This window comes from Lepisosteus platostomus, chromosome 20 (assembly GCF_059453375.1).
Source record: "Lepisosteus platostomus isolate fLepPlt1 chromosome 20, fLepPlt1.hap1, whole genome shotgun sequence".
NCBI lineage: Eukaryota > Metazoa > Chordata > Actinopteri > Semionotiformes > Lepisosteidae > Lepisosteus > Lepisosteus platostomus.
Window position 1 is genome coordinate 12293947 of NC_142630.1, and position 27869 is coordinate 12321815.

The window sequence follows — 27869 nt, forward strand, 5'->3', positions numbered from 1 at the left end:
CTGTTTCGGCAAGTTAGGTACAGTACATAAGTCTTTAAGGAAAGTGTTAGTGAAATACCATCCTTGCATATTGGTGGAATGGTCTTTTCTTTTAATTCTGCCAAGTGGAACTTTTATTTATGATACCTTAGTCTAATATCAAGCTCACTTTTTTCCCATTAAAGCAAGCTCTCCCCCTACTGGTATATACTAGGGCAACTGGTAAGTTACCAATCACTACTGGAATGCATATGGGAACTGTTTGCTTGCTACCACTTAAAATAATTAATATTACTATTGTTGTTATCCCATACAGTATTGTTCATGGTGTGCTTCCTGATTTATTTTTCCACAAGAAATATTGAAATGATTCAAATATGTTTTAGGAGAGCCACAAAAGCACAAAAATGTAATTTCCTCTCATAGCTATGTATCATTTTGTTTAGTAAAATTAAAGGTGTAGCGTTGTTTTTTTTTGTTTTGTGTTTATCATCCTAAATGAGTACTATTCTAAAAATGACAGATTATCTGATCATTTTGTGATGTCTATGAGTCTTTTTTTGAAAAAAAAAAAAACATGATCAAACCATTCAGGTTGTACTGTTCAAATGAAATCCAGAATTTTCACGCTGAAAAGCTGTGGTGTTCAGCCCTGTTCAGATTTATAATAGCAGCCAACAAAAGTGAACAACAAAAAAAAGATACTTTAGTTCATTTCAGATCGCTGTCCCCAGCATTGAAATACAACATGAAAAACGCAGACCTTTTGACTCTCCCATTGATCAAAAAATGTGATGCTTTTCTTCTTAGAACATCATGATACCTGAATAAACTTATCAAAATGAGGCTTTTTAAAATGATGAAAGCACATTTGCTTCAAGTGAAACTGTACTTTTGTTCTTGCCAGCTGTACTTTTTAATATGTTCCCAGACGCTTCCCCCTCCCACCTTTATATATTCAAAAGCTATATGTCTAATCCCACTTGCCTACCTGTAGAAAGTTTGCATTACTTGTGAGCAGCATCAAAGCACTGCTAGCTGATTGCAGCTGCCAACCATCTTGTCCCCAGTTATTAGACATCCAGCTGTCAGAAAAGCAGAAGGAAAAAGAGGGAGGAAATCTCTCACTAACCATATGGTACAAAGTTCTGCTTTACTACAGCACTTCACAAAGTGTTCAGTGCTGCTCCGTAGGCTAACTAATGTGTCTTATCACCTTCTTAATATTGTGCACTGAAATGGATTTTGCAACAGCAAGTTATAAGTGGAATTGCTGCTTACATTGAGAACATCCTGTGTAGTGTATTTTTTTTGATGTGGCTTTAGCAAAGAAAAGGCACATACAAAGAAATAAAAAATGTTTGAAATGACGAGGAAATTATTTAGTGATTAAGAAACATTAGGTTACATAGCATGCTCAAAGCTGTAAATTGGAGCGTTTTTTCTCTTGAATCACATGATTGTAGTTTAACTTCCTAACCTTACATGTAAAAAAAACAAAACAATATATACTGTAGTAGTTCTTTTGTTGGCGTGTAAATAGAAACTAAGGTACTGTGATTGGTGAAAATATCATCCAAGCACAAATCTTTCCTCAACCAACCTGAAACACATGCTATTAAAATGTGAGCAGCAGAGATTAATATAGCAATAACATCATTTTGGTGGGACAGTAATGGTAATGGCCCCACTGGGTCTTTAATGACTGCTGTGCCCCAAACAAAATGAGGTAATTAGTATTATCATCCATATATCAGCCTATACAGAGTGTATATTTACGTATCCTTTCTGTCAGTGTAGTAACTGAACAAGGGCTGAGTTTTAGTAAACAGGAATCCATCATCATGAGCTAAATTCTTCCTTGCCATTCTTAACCAGATTGAGCCCTGACATTAACATCAGATTTTGAGGGCATTTAATATAAGAATGCTGATTGGTCATATCAGTAGGTTTCATTGGAAGATGACTGCTAAATGTACACAGTCTTCAAGTCTTTTTAAAAAAAAAACTAGATGATAGATGATATTTAGGTCTGAGCATCCAATATACTCTTAAATGATACTTGCATGAAGAAGCAATACCTGTACTTTTTCTATTTATTCAAACCATTAGCAAAGAGGTATTTTCCTTTCACTTGTGTTAAGATTGCAGAGGTAGAAAATACAGAAATTGATCCATTAAAACCTGTAAGTGTTGATGTTTTTTCTCGTACTTAACTCCGTGCTCTGTTTCCAAGTCAACTGATTAGATGGAAGGCAGCAGACAGAAGATAACAATTGTATTACCAATATTCTCGGGAAGTGTGACCAAAGATATCCAGGCATTTGAACGCAGGCCTGTTACTTCTGTGTAAGCCACGTTTGTTGGTCACTAGCTTTTGTAGACGTGTTGACCTGGAGTTTATTTCTTTTGCGCTAAGCCTATTACAAAATCAATAAACAATTGTGCCTTTTTAAAAAAAAAAGCTTTTCTCTCCTCTGTACATCCTCTAAGTCCTAAAAAGACTCTATCTTCTGCCCCGAAGAATGATAGAAAGCTAACGGATTTACCTAATTAATTTCCGAAATCAACCTTTATGTCACAGTTAGCTCCATCACAAACTAGTTCTTTTTTAATTGTATTCACTGTTACTTACTGTAGGTCCACTGCTTCCATTTAAAAATGTTAAGTAGTTCGCTTTGCTTTTATTTCTTTGGTCACACCTGCCTGTTTTTTTTTCTTTTGTTTCTTCTGAAGATGTGAATTCTAGGCGCGAATCGTCACAGCTGGGCCAATTCTTTTTTGTGGTCAATACTTTTTGGTTTTAGTGCAAGATAGAGCTGGGGCATAAAATACAAGATACACAGCACAACATCACAACATCACAAGAAAACCAAAGAGGACACACTGGAAAAGTATACACACTGTATCTGTTGCAAAGGATGAAAAGAGAAAGGGCGAGAGCTGCACAAGTCTGTTGGGCTAATTCTAAGATGACAGCTGCTCATCAAGAAAACATGAAATGCTTCTTAGTGATTTTGTTAAGTAATTTAATATTGTGGTCAGTGTTTACTTCACAATAGTAATTATATTATCAGCAAAATGAAAATCCGCAAAATCAGCCAGATTGATAAGCATATGAATCGACATTTTAACTCAATCTGCCACCATCTCCCCGTGCTTTCCTTTCAAATTATGCACAATGCAAACCTTTAAGATGATAGAAGGTTTTCTAATTGCCACATTCTGAAAAAGTAATAACCCTCAAGATAAAATCAGTAAACACTGACTGTGACAGCTGATATTTACAATGTGTATTAAAAAATACAATTTACAGATTTTAATTTTTGCTGTCAGTTTATAAGTATTGCGCTTTGCTCAGTAGTGGCGTAAGAAATTTAAACCCTTTTTATTTAACATTCAGCAACATTATAGTGTTACATTAATAACAAAGATGTTTGTTACAGGTCTCTTTTTTATCATTTTGAGGAGTTATTAAATACAGTAGGTGATTGTACAGTAAGTATGTATAAATCATCAACTGCTGAGATTTTGCCAATGAGTCAAACTTGTATTCACAGTGTTACAGGATGGTTATAGGTTATAGGCTTTCTCTTCCATAAGACTAGTGGTTTGCTTTGCTAGACTGAAATCATGACCCTTCAGGAGATTTACATTTTTTCACACATAATTGTCAGAATTTGACAAGCCTATGAGTCTTATATGGAGAGTTCAGCTTGCACAGTCTCTGTTTCTTCTAGTACCTTGTTCTCCCTTGTTCCTGAGTTGTAAGGGCCATGTACAGTATAGCTCCTTTATGTTGGGCCTTGGATAGTTTGGTTTGCTTGCTGAGGGACAGGTTCTCCAAACTGTTGTTCTCAAGATGGGAAAGATACTATGCAAGCACGGTTATTTCCGAATGTCGAATATGAATATAATGATTTGACAGTGGCAGTTGCGGATAGCTTCAGATTATGAAATGAGATGAATTGGAACCATGTAAGATGGATGTATTTTTTAATATCTATGGTGGATACCAAATAACACTTATTGGCAGTACAGGCCTAGACCCTGCAGGTGGAAGCAACAGCAAAGTGGCTATGACTGCATTGCAAAGATGAAAACTGTTTGTAAGCTCAGTCTCATGCAGGTGGAAATAAGCCATTCGTTTTCTCCTTTGCCAGAGCTGAAGCTCATTATGGGTACAGTGAAGCGAACTAGCCACAGCTGATTAACACTCTCTAACCTATGGGGATGTCATGGTAAACACACTGTGCCTTGACTTGTTCAATCCCAGATCAGCGGTGGGACAAGGCGTAGTATTAAACACATGATACACCCTGTGCCAGATTTAGCTTAAAGAGTAAATCTGTTGCAAAGGTTGCAAATCAAAAATCAAGCATAAACTGCTGTATACCAAACTGCAGTTCAGAACATATTAGATTATTGTGTAATGATAGTATGCTCCAAATCATGTCTATAATGCCACACTGCCAGTCTCACTTGTAGTGATGTTTTCTGACACAAGCCCAATACAGCATCTGTGGACTCACTAAAAAGGTCCTTAAGGAAACACCAGCTTTGAGCTGTGAAAAATACAGGGCAAAAGCAATCTTGTGCGAGGTAGTAGGCGGAAATATTCCGCCTTCATACATTTAATCTGTGGTCCTTACTGTATTGATTGTTAAATACAGCATTACTGCCTTTACCAAAGAGCTAGAAAATATAGATGTGAATTATAACAAGTGTGACAGTTCTTGGGGTTTCTGCCCTTGCCGCTCCTGCCCTGCCAATTCGTCCCTCAGTGCCTCGGCTCGAACCCGGGTCTCCGGCGTCATGCAACAGGGAACTTGCCAGCTGAGCTAAAGGAGAACACCCTCAGCCTGGGCGGCTGAGATCTCTGTTATACGCAGGGGTATATTCATTACATTCTCCCCCTGTTTAATTCCCCATGCTCGGCGAAGGGCCATCCCCGTACGGGAGTTCTCCTTTAGCTCAGCTGGCAAGTTCCCTGTTGCGTGACGCCGTAGACCCGGGTTCGAGCCGAGGCACTGAGGGACGAACTGGCAGGGCAGGAGCGGCAAGGGCAGAAACCCCAAGAACTGTTACACAAGCAAATGAGAAGAATAAGAAAATTGGTGCTACATGATTTAGGTAACACTTTGCAGGGTATTATTAGTTTGGGAGACTCGGAAATACGACCTTCTCCACGTCAGATAGAAAACATGGTGGCTGAAACCTCTGAATATTGAAATGTTTAACCATCTGTAATTAAGTAAAGTAACCAAGGGTAGTAACTACTGGAGTGATATTCAGGTGGCAGAGATGATTTGCAACTGCTAGAGGCATCATTGGATCTGCAGATCTTAAGATTGGTTTTGTTTTCTTCCTGTGATGCATGAAGATAGTATTTACTGATTTCTGACTGTCATTTTCCTTTTTGCTGTCAGTATTGTTTGTTAATAAGACGTACTCTTGTGATATATCAATTAAAACTGAGAGTCAGCCTAAATATGCCCTCAATATTATAACTGGAGTTTGAGAGTCTCTGAAAGAGGATTTGTAAAGCAAAACAAAAATATATGTATATGTACTCAAGTATGTTACAGTGTTCACACCTCATTAATTGTTTGTTTTTTTAGATATTGTGGGTACTTAAAATATTAAGTACGATAACTTGATTGTCCACTCAACATCCATGTTATAAATATACCACTAATTTAAAATGCTTGTTTAATCACTATTTGTGTCCTGATGTACTTAAAGATAAGATTTGTGTATATTTGTGCCCCCCAAAACAATTTAACTGTTCAATGTGTTGTTGTTCATTTATCTTTTTCATTTTACTCATTATTATTACTGCACCTACTCCTACGTAAAGGTAGTTATGCAGTACTAAAACATCAACAATGGAGGACATGTAATTGAATAATTGAAATTGAAATATGGCCTCCTAGTGACTTCCATGAGACCACATTTGCCCTATGTTTTTCACAGCCATTACAAGGCACACAGTCTCATAACCACTTAGGTCATTAAAACCTGCATGTAGGTACAGGTAGGCTGCACTGATAAAAATGTTTTTTGAGATTGGCGGTGGAGCATTATCATGAGGAGTGACGTTGATGAAGTAACAAAGAGGGTAATGGAATTTGAGGTGGAAGGTAACAGAGGAAGAGGCAGGCCTAGAAAGAGGTGGATAGATTGTGTGAGAAAAGATATGGAGGTATGTGAAGTGAGTGTGGAAGATGTGCTCGACAGAGACAAGTGGAGAAGAGCAACCAAAGCAGCTGACCCCAGGACAGTATGGGACTAAGGCTGTGAAAAAGAAGAAGAAGAAGAAGAAGAAGAAGAAGAAGAAGAAGAAGAAGAAGAAGAAGAAGAAGAAGAAGAAGAAGAAGAAGAAGAAGAAGAAGAAGAAGAAGAAGAAGAAGAAGAAGAAGAAGAAGAAGAAGAAGAAGAAGAAGAAGAAGAAGAAGAAGAAGAAGAGCATTATGGAGATGTTTTGGAGCATTCACTTATTATACAAGCTAATATAAATTGTCATCCTGTAAAGCGCTTTGAGAAACCACCTTTAAAGGGGCTATATAAAATAAAGTTTATTATTATTATTAATATGTTTTCCACTGTAGATTGGGATAGGTCCTGTTTGATTTTTCTTTTGCATCAGATTACTCCCTTCAGTGACCTTAGAATGACAAAGGGCAGAATTGGGGGTGGGGAGTTTGCTAAACAGGTGATAATGTTGCAAGACCATGAAGATCATATAATATTCATTTAGCCATATTCCCATAGTCGCCTGTGTTGTCCTATCAGATCTGGAAACTTAAAGAGAGTACTTTATGTTCTTTCTTCATTTTCTCATGGGGAAACATTGACCTCATTTGTGAGGACAACAACCTCCTTGACTTTGGGGATTAAGACATGAAACCTTTGTGGGTTAATTAGGTTTAGACCTGAATTCATGTAGTTATGTTGAAATACAAAACTTGGGTGAGCTGTTGTTCAAGTTACGATTTTGCTTTTAATGGTCATAATTCATAATTAAATATTTAGAGCACCTGCATGGATCTTTGCTTGAATCTGAGAACATGTCACAGCAACACTGCTGATACACAAATGTTCTACTATGGACCTTTACTTTGAACCAGTGGGGTGATTCGATTTATTTTTAAGGCTCATGTGCATTCATAACTAAGATAAAAAATATTTATTTTATATACAGTATATAGATATTTTAAGGTCACGGTAACATGACTTTAAACATATGTGTCACAGATTATTATTTTATTGCTTTATGACTGGTTCAGCTAAGTAACACCTTTTATTTTTGTAAAGAACATATGTTTTTAAGTTAATGTGAAAAGAGCTGTTACCACAGGTTTGCATACAAATAAAGCAGTTGTATCTGAATAGAAAGAAAAAAAGCAGCCAAATCTGGTTACTGTAAATGATGCACCTGTTGTATTTGTAATTGTTGAATCCTCACATTTGTCTTTAAAATAGTTATAAACATCATTTATGCATTTAATAAACATGGTGTACCTACGAATGTAAAAATATACTGTATATACTGTAGACAGAATATTATTTTCCCATAGAATGTAATTCAAGTTATATTAGTGGGCAGAATATTAATTTCTTTAGCTCTTGCAAAGGAACACTAAAATGTAACGAACTGCAGGGTGAGTAATGATTTTTACCGCACGTTTTTTCCGCATCAAATTTTTTAAGATGTGGAAGACCGTATGACTAGTATATGCTTGATTCTCCCTTGTAAGTTGAACTTAATGCAGTTTTGCATTGATAGAGAGACCAAACAAAGACTGCAATAAGGAGTCAGCTGTCCCCATGCTTTTCTTTCTTAGTGACTTGGGGCAGTTCGGCTCACAATCATTTTCTAACATCTTTTCCCAGGAGAATTCCATTTTGTGTATCAGTGGACTTAAAATTACCAGCAATTAGAGACTGGGTGGTGCAACATTTGTCTGCTTATAAGGACTTTGGCTGGTCCCATTAGGGACAAGGGTTTAGCTCATGCTTAGGATCAGGAGACTAACAGTTCCTTGCATCTGGTGGGCATTTGTTACCTAAGATTCCTGCTAAGTCCTGGTAGCTCAACACGAGCCCCTTGAGCACAAAATACCACATTGCATTGCTGCCACAGGTGACACTTTATCGTGCTAGCACAGTCTTCTGTGGGCCAGAATCAGGTATTTCCTATTAGACACAGAGATGACACACAATCAGAAGAGGATTCAGAGGGACAGCATAGAGGAAAAGAAATCCTATTGTCTTGCTTTCTGAGCCCTTCTTTCCCATTTCATGCATTTCTGGTCTTGAGGAACATGTTTTTTTTTTTTCAAAAAGGAAAAATAAAATGTCAATCTAAACTAGAACTTCAAAATCAGCAGTTATTTTAGGATATCTCTATATTATTTTTGCATGAAGCAAAGCTGCTCATCACTGTGAATCTAATTCTATAATTTTTTTTTTTACCATAAAGAGCAATTGCACAATGACGCGGTTTCGCATGAAAGGGTGTCTATATGTAGTCATAAACTTTGAACTTTTAGGCTTTAACCCCTCACTAATCCACAATTAGTTGATATCTACCATCTTTCTACTTTGAACCGATTAATGTCAGTGTTATTTTAGAAGTATTTACACTTTTCCAATAAAATAAACTGTTGTATTCTTACATATATATTTTATTTATTAGAATAAAAGACTGATAGAGGTTCTGAATGTGTATCTTTGCATTCAACAAATTATATTGTATGAAATATGTTGAAATGAATGAACTCTATAGTATGAAAATAAGCAGGCAAAAAGATGTCAGAATTGGTATTCTGGCACATGGAAAAAGTTGTGGGTGTTGCACCCCACGTCTTGCAGATCCTAGCAACACTACTATTTCAGGGGCACTGTGCTGTAAGAGGTGCCATCTGGTTATATTACACCAGTGTTGTGGCTATATATTGATACAGGATGCTGACTTGGAAGTAGGAACCTTGACTAAATCTAAGGATTTTTACTTTGGCTACACCTCATAAGGATTACAGAAATCTCTTTAAAACAAGTGGTCATTTCAGGGTTCCTAAGCAAAATAACCCATGCAAATCACATTTTTTTTAACACCGGACTATAAAATGGTGAAGCTATAAATGGGCTTGCAGTTGTTTTTCAGGGTATGCAACAATACCAGTAAATGTGTGTACTCAGGGATGTATACCGAGATACTGTGGTCCAAGGCACTCTTCATGTCCTTCTGAACCGTTCGAAGCAGCTTTTATACAGATCATCACCATATTCCTCCAACATTTGATTCTCAAGAAAGAATAAAGAACACTTTGCAAGCAGCAGGAAAGAACAAAATCCATTTTTAATATTTCAATACATCTCAAGTACTGTATGCTGCATAAAAACATAGCCTCTAGATTTTACCCTGCAAATGTTTCATTCTTTCTATATATTTATCAGCTGATTGATCACTCAAATGTTTATCTGTCTTTAACAGACTGCTTAATGAAGATTATCCAAGTCTCCAAATGAAGTATGAATATCTAAATAGCAATTAAAATAGGTTTCTTTAATATTATCAAAGGCATTTTTCCATACAGTATAATATAACCTTCTTTTTCCAAGATTTGGTCCTTCATCTTACAAAATTTTATTTATCCAGTTTTTCTTAACCTCAACATTAAAGGAGTGCACTTTACTTTCAACAGCCTGATCGGTAATGAATAGAAATAAATTAACTTTTAATCCTGTAATTATTAGGTAATATTTAATGTGCCTGGAGTATTATTAACAGACTAATTTATATGTATTCTTCCCCATACCCATGGGTGCTAGATTTAAATGTATAAAATCTGGTGCATAAATATTGTGATTTGGTAACATTTAACAAATTATTCTGACCTTTTCATCATTTGTTGCATTCCTCTCTTTGGCTTCAATCTGATGGACTGTTTCAGAATGTAACCTTTTTTCATCCATCATTGTATGATGTAGATTAAAGAGAAAGTAAATATTACTTAGAAGACAGCAACAGACATTGGATCATTGTATAAGATCTCCTTTTTGCCCTACAGCGTGTCTTTCAGGACATCATGGTATCTGAAACTCCTCACGGATTTGTCTGGTATCCCGAAATTAAAGCCATATAACAGAGATTGATGGCTCCAGCCTAATCTTGTTAAACGTATTGTTTTAAAATACCAGCGCCCCTATGCAGAATCCTGGTGCAGTTAAAAGATCAGGTCTTTAGCTCCCACCTTCCCTCCAATCTGTTTGTTTTCAAAGCAAAGAATTGGCTCAAATCCTAGGTATCACGTATCTAACCATATTTCAAGCTGAAATTAAGTATGTAAAACCTTTCCTTTAAAGGTCAGACATTAGTGCTGGTAAAAATTGATCTGTGGATTTATGAATTTAGCTTCTGTTAGACCTCCTTTGTAATAGAAGATTCAGTCAGAAGCTTAACATTGCATTGTTTTCCTTTGACAACGTATCCACGAGACCACTGCAGCTGTTCCTGTACTCACAATGGCAGATTAATTAACACAATCATATGCTGTTGGCTTCTACTCAATATGCAGGTCTGCAGTAGGATAGATAGGTAAATCCTATACATGCATTTGAGACAGAGAATATACTATGATGGTTTCATAACTAGATATATTTTGTTTCTGACTGGTCAACTCCAACTGAGGGCTAATTGACTGAGGTATTTCAGAGTAAATATTTCAGAGGACAGTTCCCAATATATTCTTTCCAGCAGCTTGCTTTAGAACAGCCGGTGCTAATAGCTCTTTCTCTAATTTAGATTCTACAGACCAATCCCCCCTTTCTTAGTTAGTTCTCTGACATTTTAAACTGTCTATTATTCTGGTCTGCTTTCAGGTACATCGCTGTGTAAATGGCAAGTCAAAAAATTATGTATCTTTTTCATACAGTTATCCATCAAGGACTATTAGATGATTGGTCTTACTGCTTAAATCATTACTGAATACTGTGCTCTTTCTGGATTTAACATATTGCTTACCCCTGTTGTCAGGTTATTTTATTAGCTCTCTTCTTTTTTCTTCTCAGTTACCTTTGTGTTTTAACTACAGTGCTGTATGTGTTACTCCAGAGATCCACATACTGTAGTTATCTCTAGTAAAGATAAAGCAATAACAACAAAAATCCTTTGTAGAGCAGTTAGTGAAATCTGAGTTGAACCATTAGCACTTAAATCATGTGTAGTATAACTTAAGCTATACATTTCTGGACTTATTTCCATTCATTCCTACTCTTATTTCCATGCATGGTGTTTATCATTTAAGTGTGGTTTTACAGGGCAACAGGTATATACATAATACATTAGACATTTTGCCATTATACTTTGGACATTTTGTGTGGTGACTGGGGATACTGTTCTGTAGGTGGTCTTGTCTGTTATAACATTAACATATGAGATGTTATATTGATTTCCTGACTCAGAGAGGAGTGTAGGAGTGTAAGATTAGGGGTGTTCACCCTGGTGTTCAGGCATTCTGGGTGTGTACAATCTGGCCTCCCTAAACTTTGCCCTTTATTTTAATTGGGGAAGTAATTTCTTATTTCTTCACCTGATCTGCTGTTGTGTGAGGCCACACATCAACCAGATCGATGATGTACTACACTGCCGGATGAACTGGGTTCTCTCCTAAATGTGGAGTGCAATGCTGCATAATTAGGAAAATTGTGAAGAAATAGTTTCACATTGTGTGTGTCTATAAAAATGGTAAAGGAGCACTCATTTAAACAATACACATTTTGTAGCATTTATGGCATCACAAAATGCTTACTTTTTTAATTTTACTTAGATCAAATGGATTTGAATACAAAACAGGAGGCAACTAGATGTCTGATTTAATGACGGTGATCTGAAGTGAGATTCTGGCTCCTTTAAAAGGAAACAAGCTGATTTGAATCAGCTCTGGTATCCTTAGAGGTTGGCCAAGCTCATTTGATTTAATGACCTATTTCCTTTACTTGTGCCTCATGCAGTTAACACAAGTCAAGGTGCCCAAAGTCCTTCTGTTCGAATACAGTAGCTGAAAAGGGAAAGAAACTACATTGTGGGACCACACAGCGTGGCAATCTAATTGTAGACTCACAACAGTGTCAGCATGAGTTTACAGATTTAGGCTAGTCAAAATGAGAAGATCTCTGTGGTTCCCTTTCCTGTCTGATGTCAAGCTTAAAAGTGTTGATTACTCCCATATTGTAAAATGAAAATATGTGGAACTCTGGTTTTAACTGCTAACTTTGATTAAGAAACCCTTTTTCTTCATACTCCTTCATTGTACTAATTCATTACTTTTGACCACAGTAAATATTGCAACAGTTCAGCACAGCAGTGCAATGTGTGTCCCAGGTAATTCTGTTATATTAAAACTTAGATGCTAATCTGGATCAGTGTCATTAAACACAAATAGCTCTGCAATATACTGTAACTGAAAGGCTCGAAAAAGCACATTAACTTCACTAAGAAAGACTCAACCTGTGTCTTAACTTAATGTTAGGCATAGACTTTCTTTTTGCAATTTCAATTAGCAAGGCCTTTTCCTAAATTTGCTCTAGGCCTTCCATAATGAAGCCCTTCAACTAAGAGAAAATAAAACTGAATATGCTCCAAAACTAAACGTCACATTAATTAATTATTCATGCACAAAATCCTCAACCTTGATTTCTGTATAAGTATACGGTTATAGTCTACACATAATTATGTTTCTTTATTCGTTTTTGCCTTTCACTACTTGGTTTATTTAGATATTTATAAATATATAAGATAGTGCTTAGCAGGACAATTTATTGCCCTCATATTGCAGATATACAGATCCAGATTAATTTGTAATTAGTCTTGAGATGTTGAGCCTCTGTAGATAAAGCCCTCTAACTTCCATTTGTGATTCCATAAATGCTGATCACTTAAAAGAACAAATGCTTAAAGCCTGATAAAAATAGCTTAAGCCAGAATTATTTTGTTCGCAGACAAATACAGACACATATGTTGAATGCTGCAGCAACTCTGTAGCTTAGAGTAAATTAGTTTAAAAAATTGTTATTGTTTAGTTGTAAACATTTGCAGTGTGTTGGATCTATATAATAGAATTCTGGTTATTGCTTAAAAGTCAGTGTTGGTATTATTGTTCTTCTGCACAAATAGTGTCATAAAAAAGGGAGAAAAGGCCCTTCTAGCTGAAACATTTATATTTAATTTTCAATATCCAGTCATGTAAATTTCTTTGGGTTTTGGTTCACATTAATTTGCACCAAATGTCAGATATCTTCTACAGATAAAAGATGTGACAAGTAGAAGACATAAGGTTTTGTGAAAATACCAGAATAGTTTTAGTCATATAAGAAGTCTATTAATAGTTGAGTCATCAGCAATGTTCTGAAATGGCAAATTGTTAGATCCCCAATGGTGATTATTATTCTCTGTCAATGACCTTCATAACAGATTAACATTCTTAGAGCGGAACAGTACATGATCTTTAATAGGGATATGTATGGGGTGAGATATTCTTCCCATCAGTGTTGTAAACTTATAAGTGTGAAGTGGTGATGCTGTATAAAATAAAGTGCATGAGAATGTGTTTTTCATTGATTTCCTTTCATTTTCAGGCAAAGAAAGCTCTTATGATATTAATGTCACAGTATTGTAGGGTTATTTTTGCATGGTTTATTTAACCCTAAGGGTCAAATCTCTTCACAAGACTGGAACTAGGGAAGGCTTTGTTAAGGCTACTTTGACAAATCATAGCTTTTTAATTTATTCCGACTGAACTGCCTAACATGAATTTTTTAAATGTTGGGAGCTACAATATAAATCTTTTTTTTTAAATTTTTTTTTCTGAGAAAATGCTAGTTATTAAATAAAGATGGGTAATGTCTTTTTGAAGAATTTACTGTCATAAAGGTGGCAGTACTGGGTTATTGTTTAATCTCATTGCTTCTTATTGGGAGATGAATTTGAAATGGGCAAACAAATCCAACCTGAATTTTGTGGTTTAAATTACTTTCCCTTATTTGCTATTGATTAGCCATGATTCAAAAAGGATTTGTGCTTTGCACATTTTGCAGTTGAGCTATTGATCCAGAGATAATTTCAGTGTTTCTCCTAATTCTAATTGCCTACCCAATTATGGACAATTAGTTATTTATTTCTTTATTTATCATTCTAGCTTGCTTGTCATGCAGCTCGGTCTATGCCTTCATATGCCTGTTGGATCTTACACGTTTTATATGTGAATTAACAAATCCATCAGCAGCCTTTTGGGTTCTGTATTTTCTGCTGATCTTGTATGGAAAACAAAGTGAAGAAGAACAATAACAACAGAAAATCAATGTTAGCTTGGGATGATGTAAAAATATGTTTTAAAGGTACAGTGCCTCAAATCAACAGTGACCTGAAATAAATGTGTCCTCGTTATCATCATCATCAGCCTGGACATTACAATATGTGGATCATTCACATTTCTTCAAAATGTTTTGCATTCCCACATTCTAAAAGTCCTTGTAGCAATTGATTTCACTTTGAACACAGATACTACAGTATATTTTACAAACTTCAAAGACTACACATTTGTTGTTTGACTGCGTCTTGCAATTTGTGTCCAAAAAATTGAAGGGTGTTTAGTTAATCTGTGTGCTTACAGGAAAGAGCTTGATCATTTCCATTCAGTTCTGCCTGTGCCTTCAAAAAATAAAAAAACAGCTTAAAAACATGATCAACAGGGTCCCAAATGATACACTTTATAACAGAATATTAGTTTAAAGTTTTCTTTGTCAATTCTCTTACCAATTGGGATATTTGGTTCTGAGTTGTTGTAAAGTAGCAGTTTGTCTGAGACTGCACACAAGCTAAAATTTTATCTGTGTCCATACAAACCAGTGCCTCTTGCAACAGCAATTCTTAATGTCTCCATTGAAAACAGACAATTTGTCTGAAGATGAAACTGCTCAGGCTTTGCTAATGGTAACTAATGATAAATAACCAATTCCTGCCAAATGAAAGGTTGTGCTTAATGATGTCCCCAATATTCATACAGTATCTTGAGAACCATATCTTGAGTAGATCAAGCTGGTAAAAGTTAAATGTGTTCCTGCCTTTCGTAGATTGACTAGCTTTGTCTTTTTCCTTCCGACTGCAGTCTTTGTTTTACCCATAACTATGATCAGGCTGCAGAATGATAAACTTAGGAAAACCTCAGTGCTTCTTGAGCTTTAATTTCTTTGAAGCTTGAGCAGACCTACAAAGAAAACAAAGATGGACTGATGCCAAAAAACTTATGGCTCCATTCCTGAGTGGAAACTCAGTGGAGCTATTCTCTTTAAGGCCAGTAAGGTGTCCCTGCTGTTATTTTTAAAGTATATGATTATTAATATGATTTCTTTTCCTTTTATTTTCTATATAAAGATGAAAAAACTTTGCAGCCTTTATTTGAATCCCAAATGAATATATAAAAAATACATGGCATAGATTTGTGGTAAATGGATTACTTATGTCGGCTTGTTGAGTGTTATATTTTCCTAAGGTTAATGTTTTATTTATGCCATACATTGTTTAAGCTTTTAATGAAACCGAAAGTGTAAATAAATGGAAGCTGTTGAGTTTTCATGTGGTTGCACAGAAGACGTTCAAGGATCTTCAGCTTGAGGCTTGTGAAAAATATATAAATACATAAATGACCCACATTTTTATTTTGTCTTTTTCATTTAGCTAAAATGTAGAATAAATATGGAAATGAATGTGCGTTAAAAAAATAATAAAACTGTTCTAAATAATTCTAGATGTTATGAACGGCCCAAAAATATTTTTATTTGAAAAAAATTTTGTAACAGCAATTTTACCCACACAAATGCTAATAAAAATAAATGTTTCTGATTACTATCTATGCAGCACAGGTGCATGTTTGTTGCAAGAGAGGCATGTTCATTAATTTTCAGCTATGAAAAGTGCACTGTGCCATAAATATACAATCCAAAATGTGCAGGCTGATAAATGAATGCACAGATTGTTAATGTACCGTTGTATGGTACTGTGTTGCAGAGCTTAAAAAAACTCATGCCAAATCGGAGCTCACTGGTGGCGCAATAACCCTTTCAAGGTCTAGATTATACATGATAGAGAAAAAGAGCTGTTCTGCACATATTTTCAGAAGCCAGGGTACCAGATTATATAGAAAACACATTCCCCTCTGTTCTCCAATACCATGTGTTCTGTAATTAGATTTTTTTACTGGTATTTACTGCCATCACTGGTATCAAAATCAGTGAACTGATTTTTGCAAATGGGCCGTAGTGAGAATAGCATTTGGTACTCATGTGCCTTTTGGCCTTCAGAGTCTTACCCTTATTTTTCACCATTAAATTCACTTTTTGTGTAGAAAAAATTAATCTGTGGCATGTGTAAGGGATGTGTTTATCTTTCTTGCATTGCTAGTCACCTGTTTATCTTTCTCTATACCTTTTTTGTCCATCTGTCTTTACTAAATGAACGTGTACATCAGCAGTAAAGCATGATAAAAATACATAAAACGTCTGTGAGGAGGTGCCGTTAATTTTTTGTGCTTTAAATACAATATCTGTATAAAAAACTGTTGTAACATTCAGAGCATGATAGCATAGCTTTACTCCAGACAAAGGAAAATTCAGCTTAAAATGGTTGTTTTTCTGAAGCTGCAAAAATGTTTTATTAGGGGACTGCGGAACACCTGCCTTAAAATGTCGTTCTCAACATCTCCCGAATGCCATTTTGCTTAATTGACTTGGAAATGGCCCAAATGTATTGCTGAATGCAGTCTAATTAATATTAATAATAAATGCCATTATTAACATCAAAGAACATCTGGTGCTCCTGTTTACTCTGAAGCCTTATATGTAACACATTTTGTGGCTGTTTCATCTTGCAAACATTGTGCAGTAAACAGTTTTTTGCCACACAGGTCACAACAAACCCCTGTCCAAGTACTGTATTATGCGTGATGCTCATTTTAAAAAATTTAACTGTTTTCTTTGGACCGCATTGGTTGCTGTGATACCAGGGAGGGTTAGAGGTCCCTTGTGTACACCATTCTAAAAAAAGTGCTTCTACTAGCATCTGTACATGGGCTACATTAGGGTTTTGCACAATAAATCAACCACTAAATATCTTTAATCTAAAATTTCATTAAGTAGTTCTTGTCAGGTAGTAAAAGCTGGATAATGCAGTGCTGTTTAATGATAATTGGTGTTTGGTTAATAAATTCTGCAAGTTCGAATTACTTTCTAGCAGTCTATAGAATGCTAGCCTCAGCAGTGTAACTAAACCTCAAATTGATTAACTTGCATGAACCAGGCGTTCACAAAGATGGCACCAGTCCAAATAAAAAAGAGAACAGCGCATCAGCCGGATGGTGTTATGTTGCTCTGGAGTAAGGAAATAAATCCCCTCAGGGTGCATTTTTAAAAGCTAATGCCTTTGAAATGATGTCATCACATTTTACTTGTTTTTTTTTTTAAAAAGATTTCTTGCACATTTTCTTTGTACGTATACAGGCCGAGGTCAGTGGATCGCACAACACGTGACACATTAAAATAATGGAGAGAAGTGTCTTGAGTTTTTATTTTTTTGTGATATCACAGTATCAAAACCACAGAACAATTTAGCTCGGAAGTGTGATTGCAGGGGCACCATTAAGGGAGATGTTTTTTTTTTCATCTTCAGCAATTAATGGAAACAGGGTGTGGCCGGTCTGGAATGGAGGAGCTTTCTGTTGCTTTTATTTTTGCGTTGCCATAGTAGGTAAATGTGTTGATGTATTATTATTATTATTATTATTATTATTATTATTAATTGTATTTTCTGCACACAAACTGCATACTTACTATAAAATAGTCACACATATAAACCATTAACATAATATCCGTAAATGCAGTTATTTGAATTGCACCCATACTAAATACAAGCAGACTGGCTTGGAGTATTCTTTAATATCTGCAGGAGAATGAAAGGTTTTTATTGTGTCACTCCAGTGCTTACTCTCAGTGGCACGGCTCTGATATGCTAGACAGCCAGGGTGACTGATGTTTATCTTTTTCCCAGATGGCTTGTATGACTTTAGTAGAATTTGATCTTTATTCTTTGTTCTGTAATGTTACATTACATTTGGGTAAGCCCATAAAAAAAGAGGAGCTTACAATGTTTATTTCACTTTATTAAAAACAAGAATAATTTCTAGCTTAATAAAATGTGAGCATATATTTTATGCACAATCCTTGAATCTTGTTTGTCCAGTCCATAAGTGATATTAACTACTGGGGAAACTGCTGTAGATATTGAGTGTCCCACAGAACTATGGAAACAGGGAGTACAAATGAAGATTATTATTAAAATCCATATCAAGTTTCTTATTTAATTAAAGTAACCTGCAGCTGACCAGCTCATCAAAGGTTTATCCGTGATAAAATACAAACCCATACCCCTTTTGCACATAGGAAGCTTTGAAATACATCCTGTTACAAAGATCTAGGGGAGTAAGGCCAGGCAGGGTACAGTACTTCTTTTTCAGTTTATGCAGGCTAAGAGTGCATTTTTAAAACAGAAGCTTTCATAGTGAAAATAATTTGAATGCTGTGTCCCATAGATATTTCCTTGAATAAAAAAAGACACAAAAAATCAATATGTAGAAAATAGTTATAGGTAGTGGGTTATCATGTATCTCTCTCTTCCAGTCACTTCCCTAAAAGACTATGTATAATGTATGATGTGACCTTCAAATGTCATAAATGTGTTGTGCAATAAACTGTCAATATTTGTGGTTATAAGGTACTAGATGACTTTTACAATAATTGGAACAGCCATATTAAAAGCCTGGATCAGTCAGCTGATTAAAGACAAAGACATGGGCCAGCATTCACTAGGGACTTTTTTCCTGCCAGTTACTAAATGAAAAGATATTGCGAGGTGTTTTTGGTTGCTGTGTCCAAAAATACAAAAGTCTGGTTACACAGACTGCTGAGAAGAATATCAATGTATTTAAAGTGATTCCAGAGAGAGACACCAACAGTTTCTAAATTCTCTGTGCAATTTGCTACCTCTGATTACAGTGATGAAAGATATTTGAAGAGGGTAACTCACCTCTATTGATTTTAGGTGCAATGAGTAAAAAATAACTGAGTGGAGTCAGTCGCAACATCTCACGTTCTGCTTCTGTTTTTGTTTCGAGTTCTTAAAATAAAATAAAAAATCTAAGAGCAGTGCAAGAAACCTTTGATTCTCTGAAAATAGTTGCCTAAGTGGGTTGCTCCAATCAGAAGCATTCCCCCGCATAGTACTTATATCATGTGCTGCTGAAATTTTAACCTTATTTGTGTTTTTCCATGTCATGCGCTGTTTGACTTGCAACGCAGGCCATGGATTGCTGCCAATAATTGTGCTTTTTCAGAAGGAATGGAGAAACAGTTTTACAGTATTTTCATGTACCTCAGACTGCAATTACATGTTTTGGTGGGACAAAATGTCACTTCTTTGGTGTGCTGCTCGTACACATGGCTTAAAAATCTGGGGTCTAATGAGTATGTGGGCTTTCAGTGAAATTTACAATGAAAGTAAAAAGATTAAGCAGTGGCTTTAAGAAAATGTCATGTTTGAACTGTTTGAACTGTAGGTAAACTCACCACACTATGCAATACACTCAAGTTTGTGGTCAGGTTTGTTTGACCTGAAGTGGAGCTACTAACTTACTATCGCCAGAAAGGTGGGGAGTCAGGCCTTTTGAGAAATCAAATAATACTTGTTCAAAGAGAATAATATAAAATGAAAACATCAAAACAATTCCATTGTTTTCAGTTTTCCTTTACATTCCATTTCCATATTCTTCCATTAAACCTCTAGAATTATATAAGTGTTTTCATTGTTTTAAATGTGACATACTGTATGGATATTTTGATAGGATGGCACGAGAGTACAATAGTTAGCATTGCTTCTTTGTAGCACTGGGGTAGTTCCAGACCTGAGGTGCTGTAGGCATGGCATGGAGTTTGTATGTTCTCCCTGTGTGAGTTTTCTCATGGTGCTCCTGTTATCCCACGGCTCAGAAACATACTGATAAGGGAATTGGCTTCTGGGAAGTTGACCCTAGTGTGAGAATATGTGTGGGTCTGCCATGCGATAGACTGGTGTCCTGTCCAGGGTGTGCCCCACCAGACGTCCATGGATTTCCAAGATAGAGTAGGCTATGGCCCCCTGCGATCCTGATTTGGATGAAACTGTTAAATTAATGGATGCTTCGGTAAATATGAAAAAAAAAAATTCAGATGTTATAACTAACATTTGGAAACCTAAATTAAAAGTGACATTATTTTACAGGTTATTTACAAACAAAAAAGAGAAATATCATAAGTGACATATCAAACACAGAAATATCAAACATTTCAAGCCCATAAATCACTACCTTAATTTCTTTAACTCCTGTGTTTGAAAGACATGGTTACCCAACATGAAATTTTCTGTGACAAAAAAATGAAACAACATTAAAATGTCTTGGCCTTTGTTCAGTTGTTATAATTATAAAACATGGCAGTTTTCTGGTTTGCAAAATGATAAAGCAGTTGTCTAATGAATAAAGGTTAATGTTATCTAATTTAAATTATTGATTGATAATGCTCTTAACTATCCATAATATGTAATTCAAAATTAAAATAAAAGCTTTTGCCATAATACTGTGACTTTATTTTTCTTATTTTTGTTCCTGTTGCATAAATAAATATAAATACATTGAACTCAAAATCTCTATTTAAGGTGCTGCTCTGCCCCACATGCACACTACCCTAAATAACTTATAATTCACTGAGGCCAGGGCCTCTGGTCCCGACTCTTTGTTTTTAGCAGAAGAAACGTTACAGATCAAAGTCCTTGACTCCAACAAATAAGAACCATTGCTGACATCGTTGTTTCTTTTCTTGTATTGTTCATTTCAATACAATCCACCATATGCTACCAGAAGATGATGATAGCAAGGATAAAAGAACTGGTTGGGGAGGGGGAGAAAAAAAAACTGAAAGCTTATGAATTGTCAGCATTCTGTCAGGTTGAAATGGGGAAAAATAGCTGCACTATTGATGTGTTTGACTTTGTGTAGTGTTAGCAGATTTAGTGAAAACAGTTCCTGACAAGTGCTGAAGTGACGTGAGACCTTGTCTGTGTTATAGATGCTGGGGAAGAAGTAGCAAAACCAATGGGAGTCCAGCAGCCTTCCCTTGTGAGAGACAGGGGCCTGGGATCAGCAATGAAGGACTGTCCATACTGTGGAAAGACCTTCCGAACATCACATCACTTGAAGGTCCATCTGAGGATACACACAGGTATGGGTCCTCAGACTGTTAGATTTAAAATGCTATGCTCTGAGACCAAAATGCAAATATTTCAGCACACGCAGTACCAGGGGGTAATGGGAGAATCCTTGCCCGTTGCACAAGTGCCACTTTGACACCCTCATCTCACCAATGACCTCACCCCACCTTCACCCCTTGCTGAATCTCCTTCTGTTCTCATTTTTCTTCAAGATTAAATTGCAGATAAAGTCAATGTCAAGGGTGGAGATGATCTGCCTGGCAGAAATCAGTGAAGACATGTTCATTGCAAGAAAGGCAACTTATTTAGTTTTTTGTTAATGCTGATTTTTAGGGGGGAAACCCCCACCAAAAAAAAAAAACTCTCCAGGTGGCACCCCGTCCCACCCTCGACCCAATATATCTTCCCTGCCAAGGTGGCATTCTCCTCCCTCTCTAGATACAGGACCCCAGAATTCCCCATCAGGTATCAATCAGTATTTAAGAGCACGATCAACAAGGCTATTGTGCTTCTCAGACAGTCTGCTCCCAGGCCCTTGAACCTGTGGAATAGAGAGCTCCACAGCTACAACATCAAGCAAGGAAAGAGCCCACTGAGAGCGGGGAAGGGAATGCAGAGGCCATCAGAGATCAGGAACCATCTTCTTAGCAGCAGGCATGCTAGCCAGCCACATTTGCCTCTGTAGCCCAGAGAAATTTAGTGACCAGTTATCATTCAACAGAAGAACAAGGAATATTTTAGGGAACAGAGTTAAAGAGACCAGCCTTGAAAACAAAGCTGTCTCAGAACATTCCCATATTATGTTAAAATGATTTTTTCTTATCTTTTTTTAATAATTTGAGCACAGCAGACTTCTTGTTTTGTTTCTTTATTGATGACATTAGAAATGTCTTATACCCCAGAACTCAATATTTAGCAGTGACATTGTATAACTTTGTATTAGGGATATCCCCTGCTGGGATAATAATAATTGCTTATGTTTATATAGCTCTTTTCTGGACACTCAAAGCGCTTCACAGGTAAAGGGGACTCCCCTCCTCCACCACCACTGTGCAGCATCCACCTGGATGATGCGATGGCAGCTAAGGTGCACCAGAACGCTCCCCACACATCAGCTATCAGTGGGGAGGAGAGAAGAGTAATGAAGCCAATTCATAGATGGGGATTATTAGGAGGCCATGATTGGTAAGGGCCAATGGGAAATTTGGCCAGGACGCCGGGGTTACACCCCTACTTTTTTCGAGAAATGCCCTGGGATTTTTAATGACCACAGAGAGTCAGGATCTCGATTTTAGGTCTCATCCGAAGGATTATGGGTGTAGTGTAATAATCAAAACAATGTGAATAGGTCAGTACTTTTCTTTCATCTGCACCTTAAGCTTAGAAGTACTTTCTTAGTAGCTTGTCACCTAAATCATGAACAAATCTCTATACAGTAGGTTCAGTTCAACCATAAAATCTGATAATACCCTTTTGTGAGTTGTATATGTTGCTGAGTAAAAACAGAGATCTGCACAATGTAGGATCACAGATATAGAAACAACATTCTAAAGCATGCTGTGACAACATCCTATGATAAGCTCACTGACTAAAAAAAAACTCCAAAGAGAACTGAAGCAAAGAATCAAGCAGTGCTTTATTTCAAAAGGTGAACAGTATACACGTAAAGATTCAAATGCTGCTTTAAAGTTTTGGATACAGACAATAGGCACTTCTCAGAAATGCAAATATATTTGTCTGAAAAGGTAAAAATTTTAATAATCACATACAAAAATGTAACACTCTTAAACACACACACACATAGGAATTTACCAGTCCAAACACTGCCATTGTATTGCTTACTAACATGGTTGTAAAATAAAATGTCAGATTAATGACTTCCAAAAATTTTGTTGAAAGGAATTAACTGAATTTAAATTTCTCTAAAAGTTAAAGAGCTAATGTTACAGTATTAATTTCCTCCCGAACACTGAGTGGGAAAATATCCATTAGTGAAATTAACTACAGTTTCTAGGTAGCTAACAATGTGCTGTATACAGTGGGGCACAGCTAATGAACACTGCAGTGGGTGATATTTCATTATACAAATTAATGCTCACATTTTAATGGGAAAGTCACATAATGAATCTAGGCTTCAGTGACAGCAATTAGAGACACAGATTGTCCCCTTCTGGACAAGACAGTATTTAGCAGTAAGCAGCTGTGTAAAAAAGTCTTCAGTTTTACAGTGAACATGTATACTTTGGGAACATTAGCACACAATTTATATCTGTGCTTCAGAAATAGGAATATGTAGAATTGAGATGTGTGTAAGTCACGCATTCTGAACTACATAGCAAAACTAAACAAATACTGTATTACTAACTGGTTGTCAAAGAAAACTTTCACCATGTACAGTTTCAGTCAGGGAAAGTTATAGGATTACACTGAATTAGTCTCTAGCAAGTTGCTTGTTTCACAAAACGGCGGCGCCTTTGCTACATTCAGTGTAGTTTTGCTCCATCTGAATAGTTTACAAACTGTCTTTCTTGATCATGTATAAATTATATGGAAATTCAACCTGAAGCATGCCATATCTATTAACTATTTTAATTGCAGTCCTGTGGTGCGCCATGGTGTTTATTAAAAGTGGTTTCTATGGAGCTGAAACAAATTGTATTGTCCCAGATGAGTCCAGATGAAAGCATTTAAACTGAGCTCCTGAAAGGGAATAAACACAATGGACTGAAACAATCACTAGTTATAAAATACCTACATTTTTTGTTTCTTAAGAAGGATGTTTCTTTGAGATAAAAAAAACAGCAAATCATAATAATTTTCTAACTTATTTCTCAAGGAAAGCACATGCACATGTGCAAAGAGTAAAGCTTAAATGTTCTTGTCTTTACTGTGGTAGTTTGCAGTGGGATTTTGTCTTGTGACTTAGCACCAGATGGTGACCAGACATCTTTTATGGCGCATTTAAAAAACATTATTATTAAAATTGGATTTCTCTTTAAAAAACAGTAAATATTAGTATTTGACATAAAACAATACTGGGCCTTCCTTTTTTTTTGTTTCTTAACAGGCCATTAGCTTTCTCAGAGGTGTTCCTGTTTGTTAGGATTACAATTAAAAGTGTTACGGGTACATTTTGACCTTTAACAGTAAATTGTGTGTAATGTTGCACGGATGGATACTGTAAATTCCCAGATGCCACAAATGGCCCTGATGAATGATAAAACAGATGTCTTACTGGATCCAAATAGTCCACAAGGTACAGACCACACTCCAATAATCTAGATATTGATTACTCTTCAAGGTTTGTTTAAATTGGATGCATATTTTAAGGTATTGTCATCCCTTGTGGCAAATGAAACAATATTGCTGTACACTTTTTCAAAGTGAACATCAGATTGTTAGTAGAGAATTTCACTTGTATTTTACTCTAATGGTAACCAAAATTCAATTAAAGGAAATGAAAATGATCATTTACATCAGTGATTGTTACTATTAAATCAGCCCAGTCCACAGAGAGATTAGCACTTATTGGGTTAAAGCCCATATTACTTGGTTTATTTTAAATATAAGCCAAAATGCATTCTTGTTTAAAGCTATGTCTCCAACTGGTTCCCTGGTATTAATATTTTATTGAATTTGTATTTGTAGACCTTTATTTAGGAACAATGCAGTAGGTCTGCAGATCTTTGAATCTTTCTGGAATGGTGCCCTCCAAATAATGATAAATTACTTGAGCAGTATGCCATTTGCTAATTATATCCATGATTTACTGCAGAGCAAGACTTAAATCATTCAATTCAGTCTTGCGTAACAATGCTGAATTTTTTTAGGTTTAAAAATGGTTTCCATGTGTATAATCTAAACAAATTTTATAGCTATATATACACACAGTACTTAACAAACATCCCTTTATTTTACATTCAGGTCCCACCCCATCAGCTGCTGCGTTTGTCTGAATGTTCATTCTAGAAACTTTCCTACATTTTAAAATCAAGCATTTCATTTTGTTTATTTTTATTGATTGCAAAGCTGGCTTTAATTATGTGTGTTGTAATTACAAGTGGGATTTTTTGGTATATTAGGCTACAGTGTGTACTTTTTCACATAGTGTGCTTTAAAATTTCTATTTTATTATACATGTAGTCTTTTTGATGTGTAACAGCGATTACCCACTGGAGAGCACTGTTTGCTATAGAAAAATACAATCTGACACTGGCTAAAATTATGGGACTTGGTCTGTCTCCCGTATGGTCCGTGTGTACGTGTCTGTGCCTGTTTATTTCAGTTGAAGTTTTCATCACAACGTTTTTTTATCAACAGTTAAAATTGTATTCTTCTGGGAATGTATAGCTTCTGTAGGCTGTGATTTATGTTGACCGTGATAAACTGCAAATAGAGATTGTCCAAGAAAATACTGCCTCTTTGCCAAGGCAGTGTCTGACAGTGAACAAGGCCAAGAGAGGACCTCCTAGCATTCACCGATGCAAACAGTGGTAATATTAGGACAACATTAGTTTTGTTATCTATTAAAAAGTATTGTCTGCTTTTGGGGTTTTGAAACTACCATATGCTTAGTGGATTTTATTGTGTTGTCAAGACTACTAACTTAATTTTAAGATGAAAAACCTCATTTGACTAACTCTGCATTTCTGAATGAACTACTGGACAAAATGGTTTTGAAATGTCAAAGTCTTGTCACTAACTTAGCTTTAAAATGTTAGTTCGGGAACCTTTTTTCACAACACTTTGTTTTTTCTTTTCTTCCCGTCACAGGTGAGAAACCGTACAAGTGCCCACATTGTGACTATGCAGGCACACAGTCGGCATCCCTGAAATATCACCTGGAACGTCACCACAGGGAACAGCAGAATGGAGGGGGGCCCATGTCAGGCCACTCCCAAGAACATAAGGAAGATCATTCGAACGCCAAGGGCAGCATGTTTATCAGACCTGACATCCTCAGAGGAGTCTTCAAAGGAGTGCCGAGTACTGATTTCAGAGGAGGGCAGCTGCTTCCCCATCAGTGGGCATCAGGGATGATCTCTGCAAGAGAACGTCATGGACAGTGCGCTAGTGTGGCCTCTGAAAATTCCTTGGAAAATCTCAAAAGCTCTGAGGCATCTGGGGAAGGCACACCCAGCTTCTCTGACCTGGGGAGAGCCTACCAGAGCATGGTAGGCAACGGTGTCAACTTTCAAGGTTCCCTACAGGCTTTCATGGACAATTTTGTTCAGAGTTCCTTGAAAAAAGAGAAGGAAATGAGAGAAAAGCCTTTCAGTGAAAGCATAGAAACAAAAGCCAAGAGAGGCGAGAACAGCGTGGAGAAAGCAGATGCCAAGCCTTCTGAAGGCAAACCTGAGAAATCTCAGTATGAACCACTCGATCTATCTGTCAGGCCAGATTCTGCCTCGCTGCCAGGCTCATCTGTTACAATCCAAGACAATGTCGCCTGGCACGGCTGCCTTTTCTGCTCATTCACAACTTCATCCATGGAGCTGATGGCACTCCATTTACAGGCCAACCACCTCGGAAAAGCAAAACGTAAGGAAAGCATCTTGGACATGAAAGGGATGAGCAAGGAACAAACAGGGGAGTTGGCCTCACTAAATAAAGCTAGTCTGGGTACCAGTGCTAGTCACCTTGGCAAAGAGGCAATTTCCTCTAAGCAATCCCCACATATAGATAAGATGACCCAGCAGGAGACAGTCAAAGAGACTTTGGGAGAACAGAAGAGCTCAACTTGGCCAAATCACATGGATGCTAATGTGAGCAGCGTTCAGAATGATTTCTTCAAGCAGTTTAGAATTTACGCAACTTCAGGTGGACCAGGAACCCAAAGCTCTAGCAACACCAGTCAGGAAGCTGAGCAAAACATTCAACCTGCTGACAGCATAAATCTGAAGTCGGCAAGCCTTACTAACAGAGGCACCACTGATGAACTTTCAGATAAAGTCTCCAGCAGTGAGATGGAGGCTTCAGAGGAGCACGAGCAGCTGGAAGATGATGGCAGACCTGCTGAACATAGTGATGACTCCCCTAATGAAAAACTGGAAAGTGATGAGGATGAGGAAGAGGAGGAGGAAGAGGAGGAGGAGGATGGAAGCAGGGATCTGATGCAAAGTGGCATTCCAGTGAAGGACTCACAGGGGCTTGTGCCCACCATGCCACAACTGCTGGAGAAACAGTGGCAGGGCTTGAATCTTCTTTCATCTCAAGGAGTTCCCCCAGGGGTGATGAAACCGGAACATGCCCATCTTGAGCAGCAGATGAACATGCTGTCTGTCCTGAGGGCCTACAGCACAGAGAACCTAGCGGCATTCAATGGCCTTGGAAACAGCTCAAACAACACCAGTGGCATCAAGAGACCAGACATGCCTGGTAAGTACTGTGGCATGCTTTTGATCCTATAGCACACATATCTGCACTATCACTCCCATTGTTCACAGCAGATAAAGCAGATGTGCTTAAAGTTATTTCAACCTTATTTCAAGCAAGTTTAGACGCTATTCACTTGCAAGGAGCATCAGATTAATCTTTA

At 36.8% G+C, this 27869-nt stretch overlaps 1 protein-coding gene across 7 annotated transcripts in view; it reads left to right on the top strand.

Moving 5' to 3' along the window:
* Positions 1–27869, top strand: part of znf536 (zinc finger protein 536) — a 172701-nt gene that overhangs the window by 95066 nt on the left and 49766 nt on the right. For all 7 annotated transcript variants that reach the window (XM_088613645.1, XM_088613646.1, XM_088613644.1 and 4 more), the window contains 2 exons: positions 21190–21342; positions 26105–27709. In XM_088613645.1, coding sequence (XP_088469771.1) covers positions 21190–21342; positions 26105–27709 — 1758 coding nt within the window. The remainder of the gene's footprint in view (positions 1–21189; positions 21343–26104; positions 27710–27869) is intronic.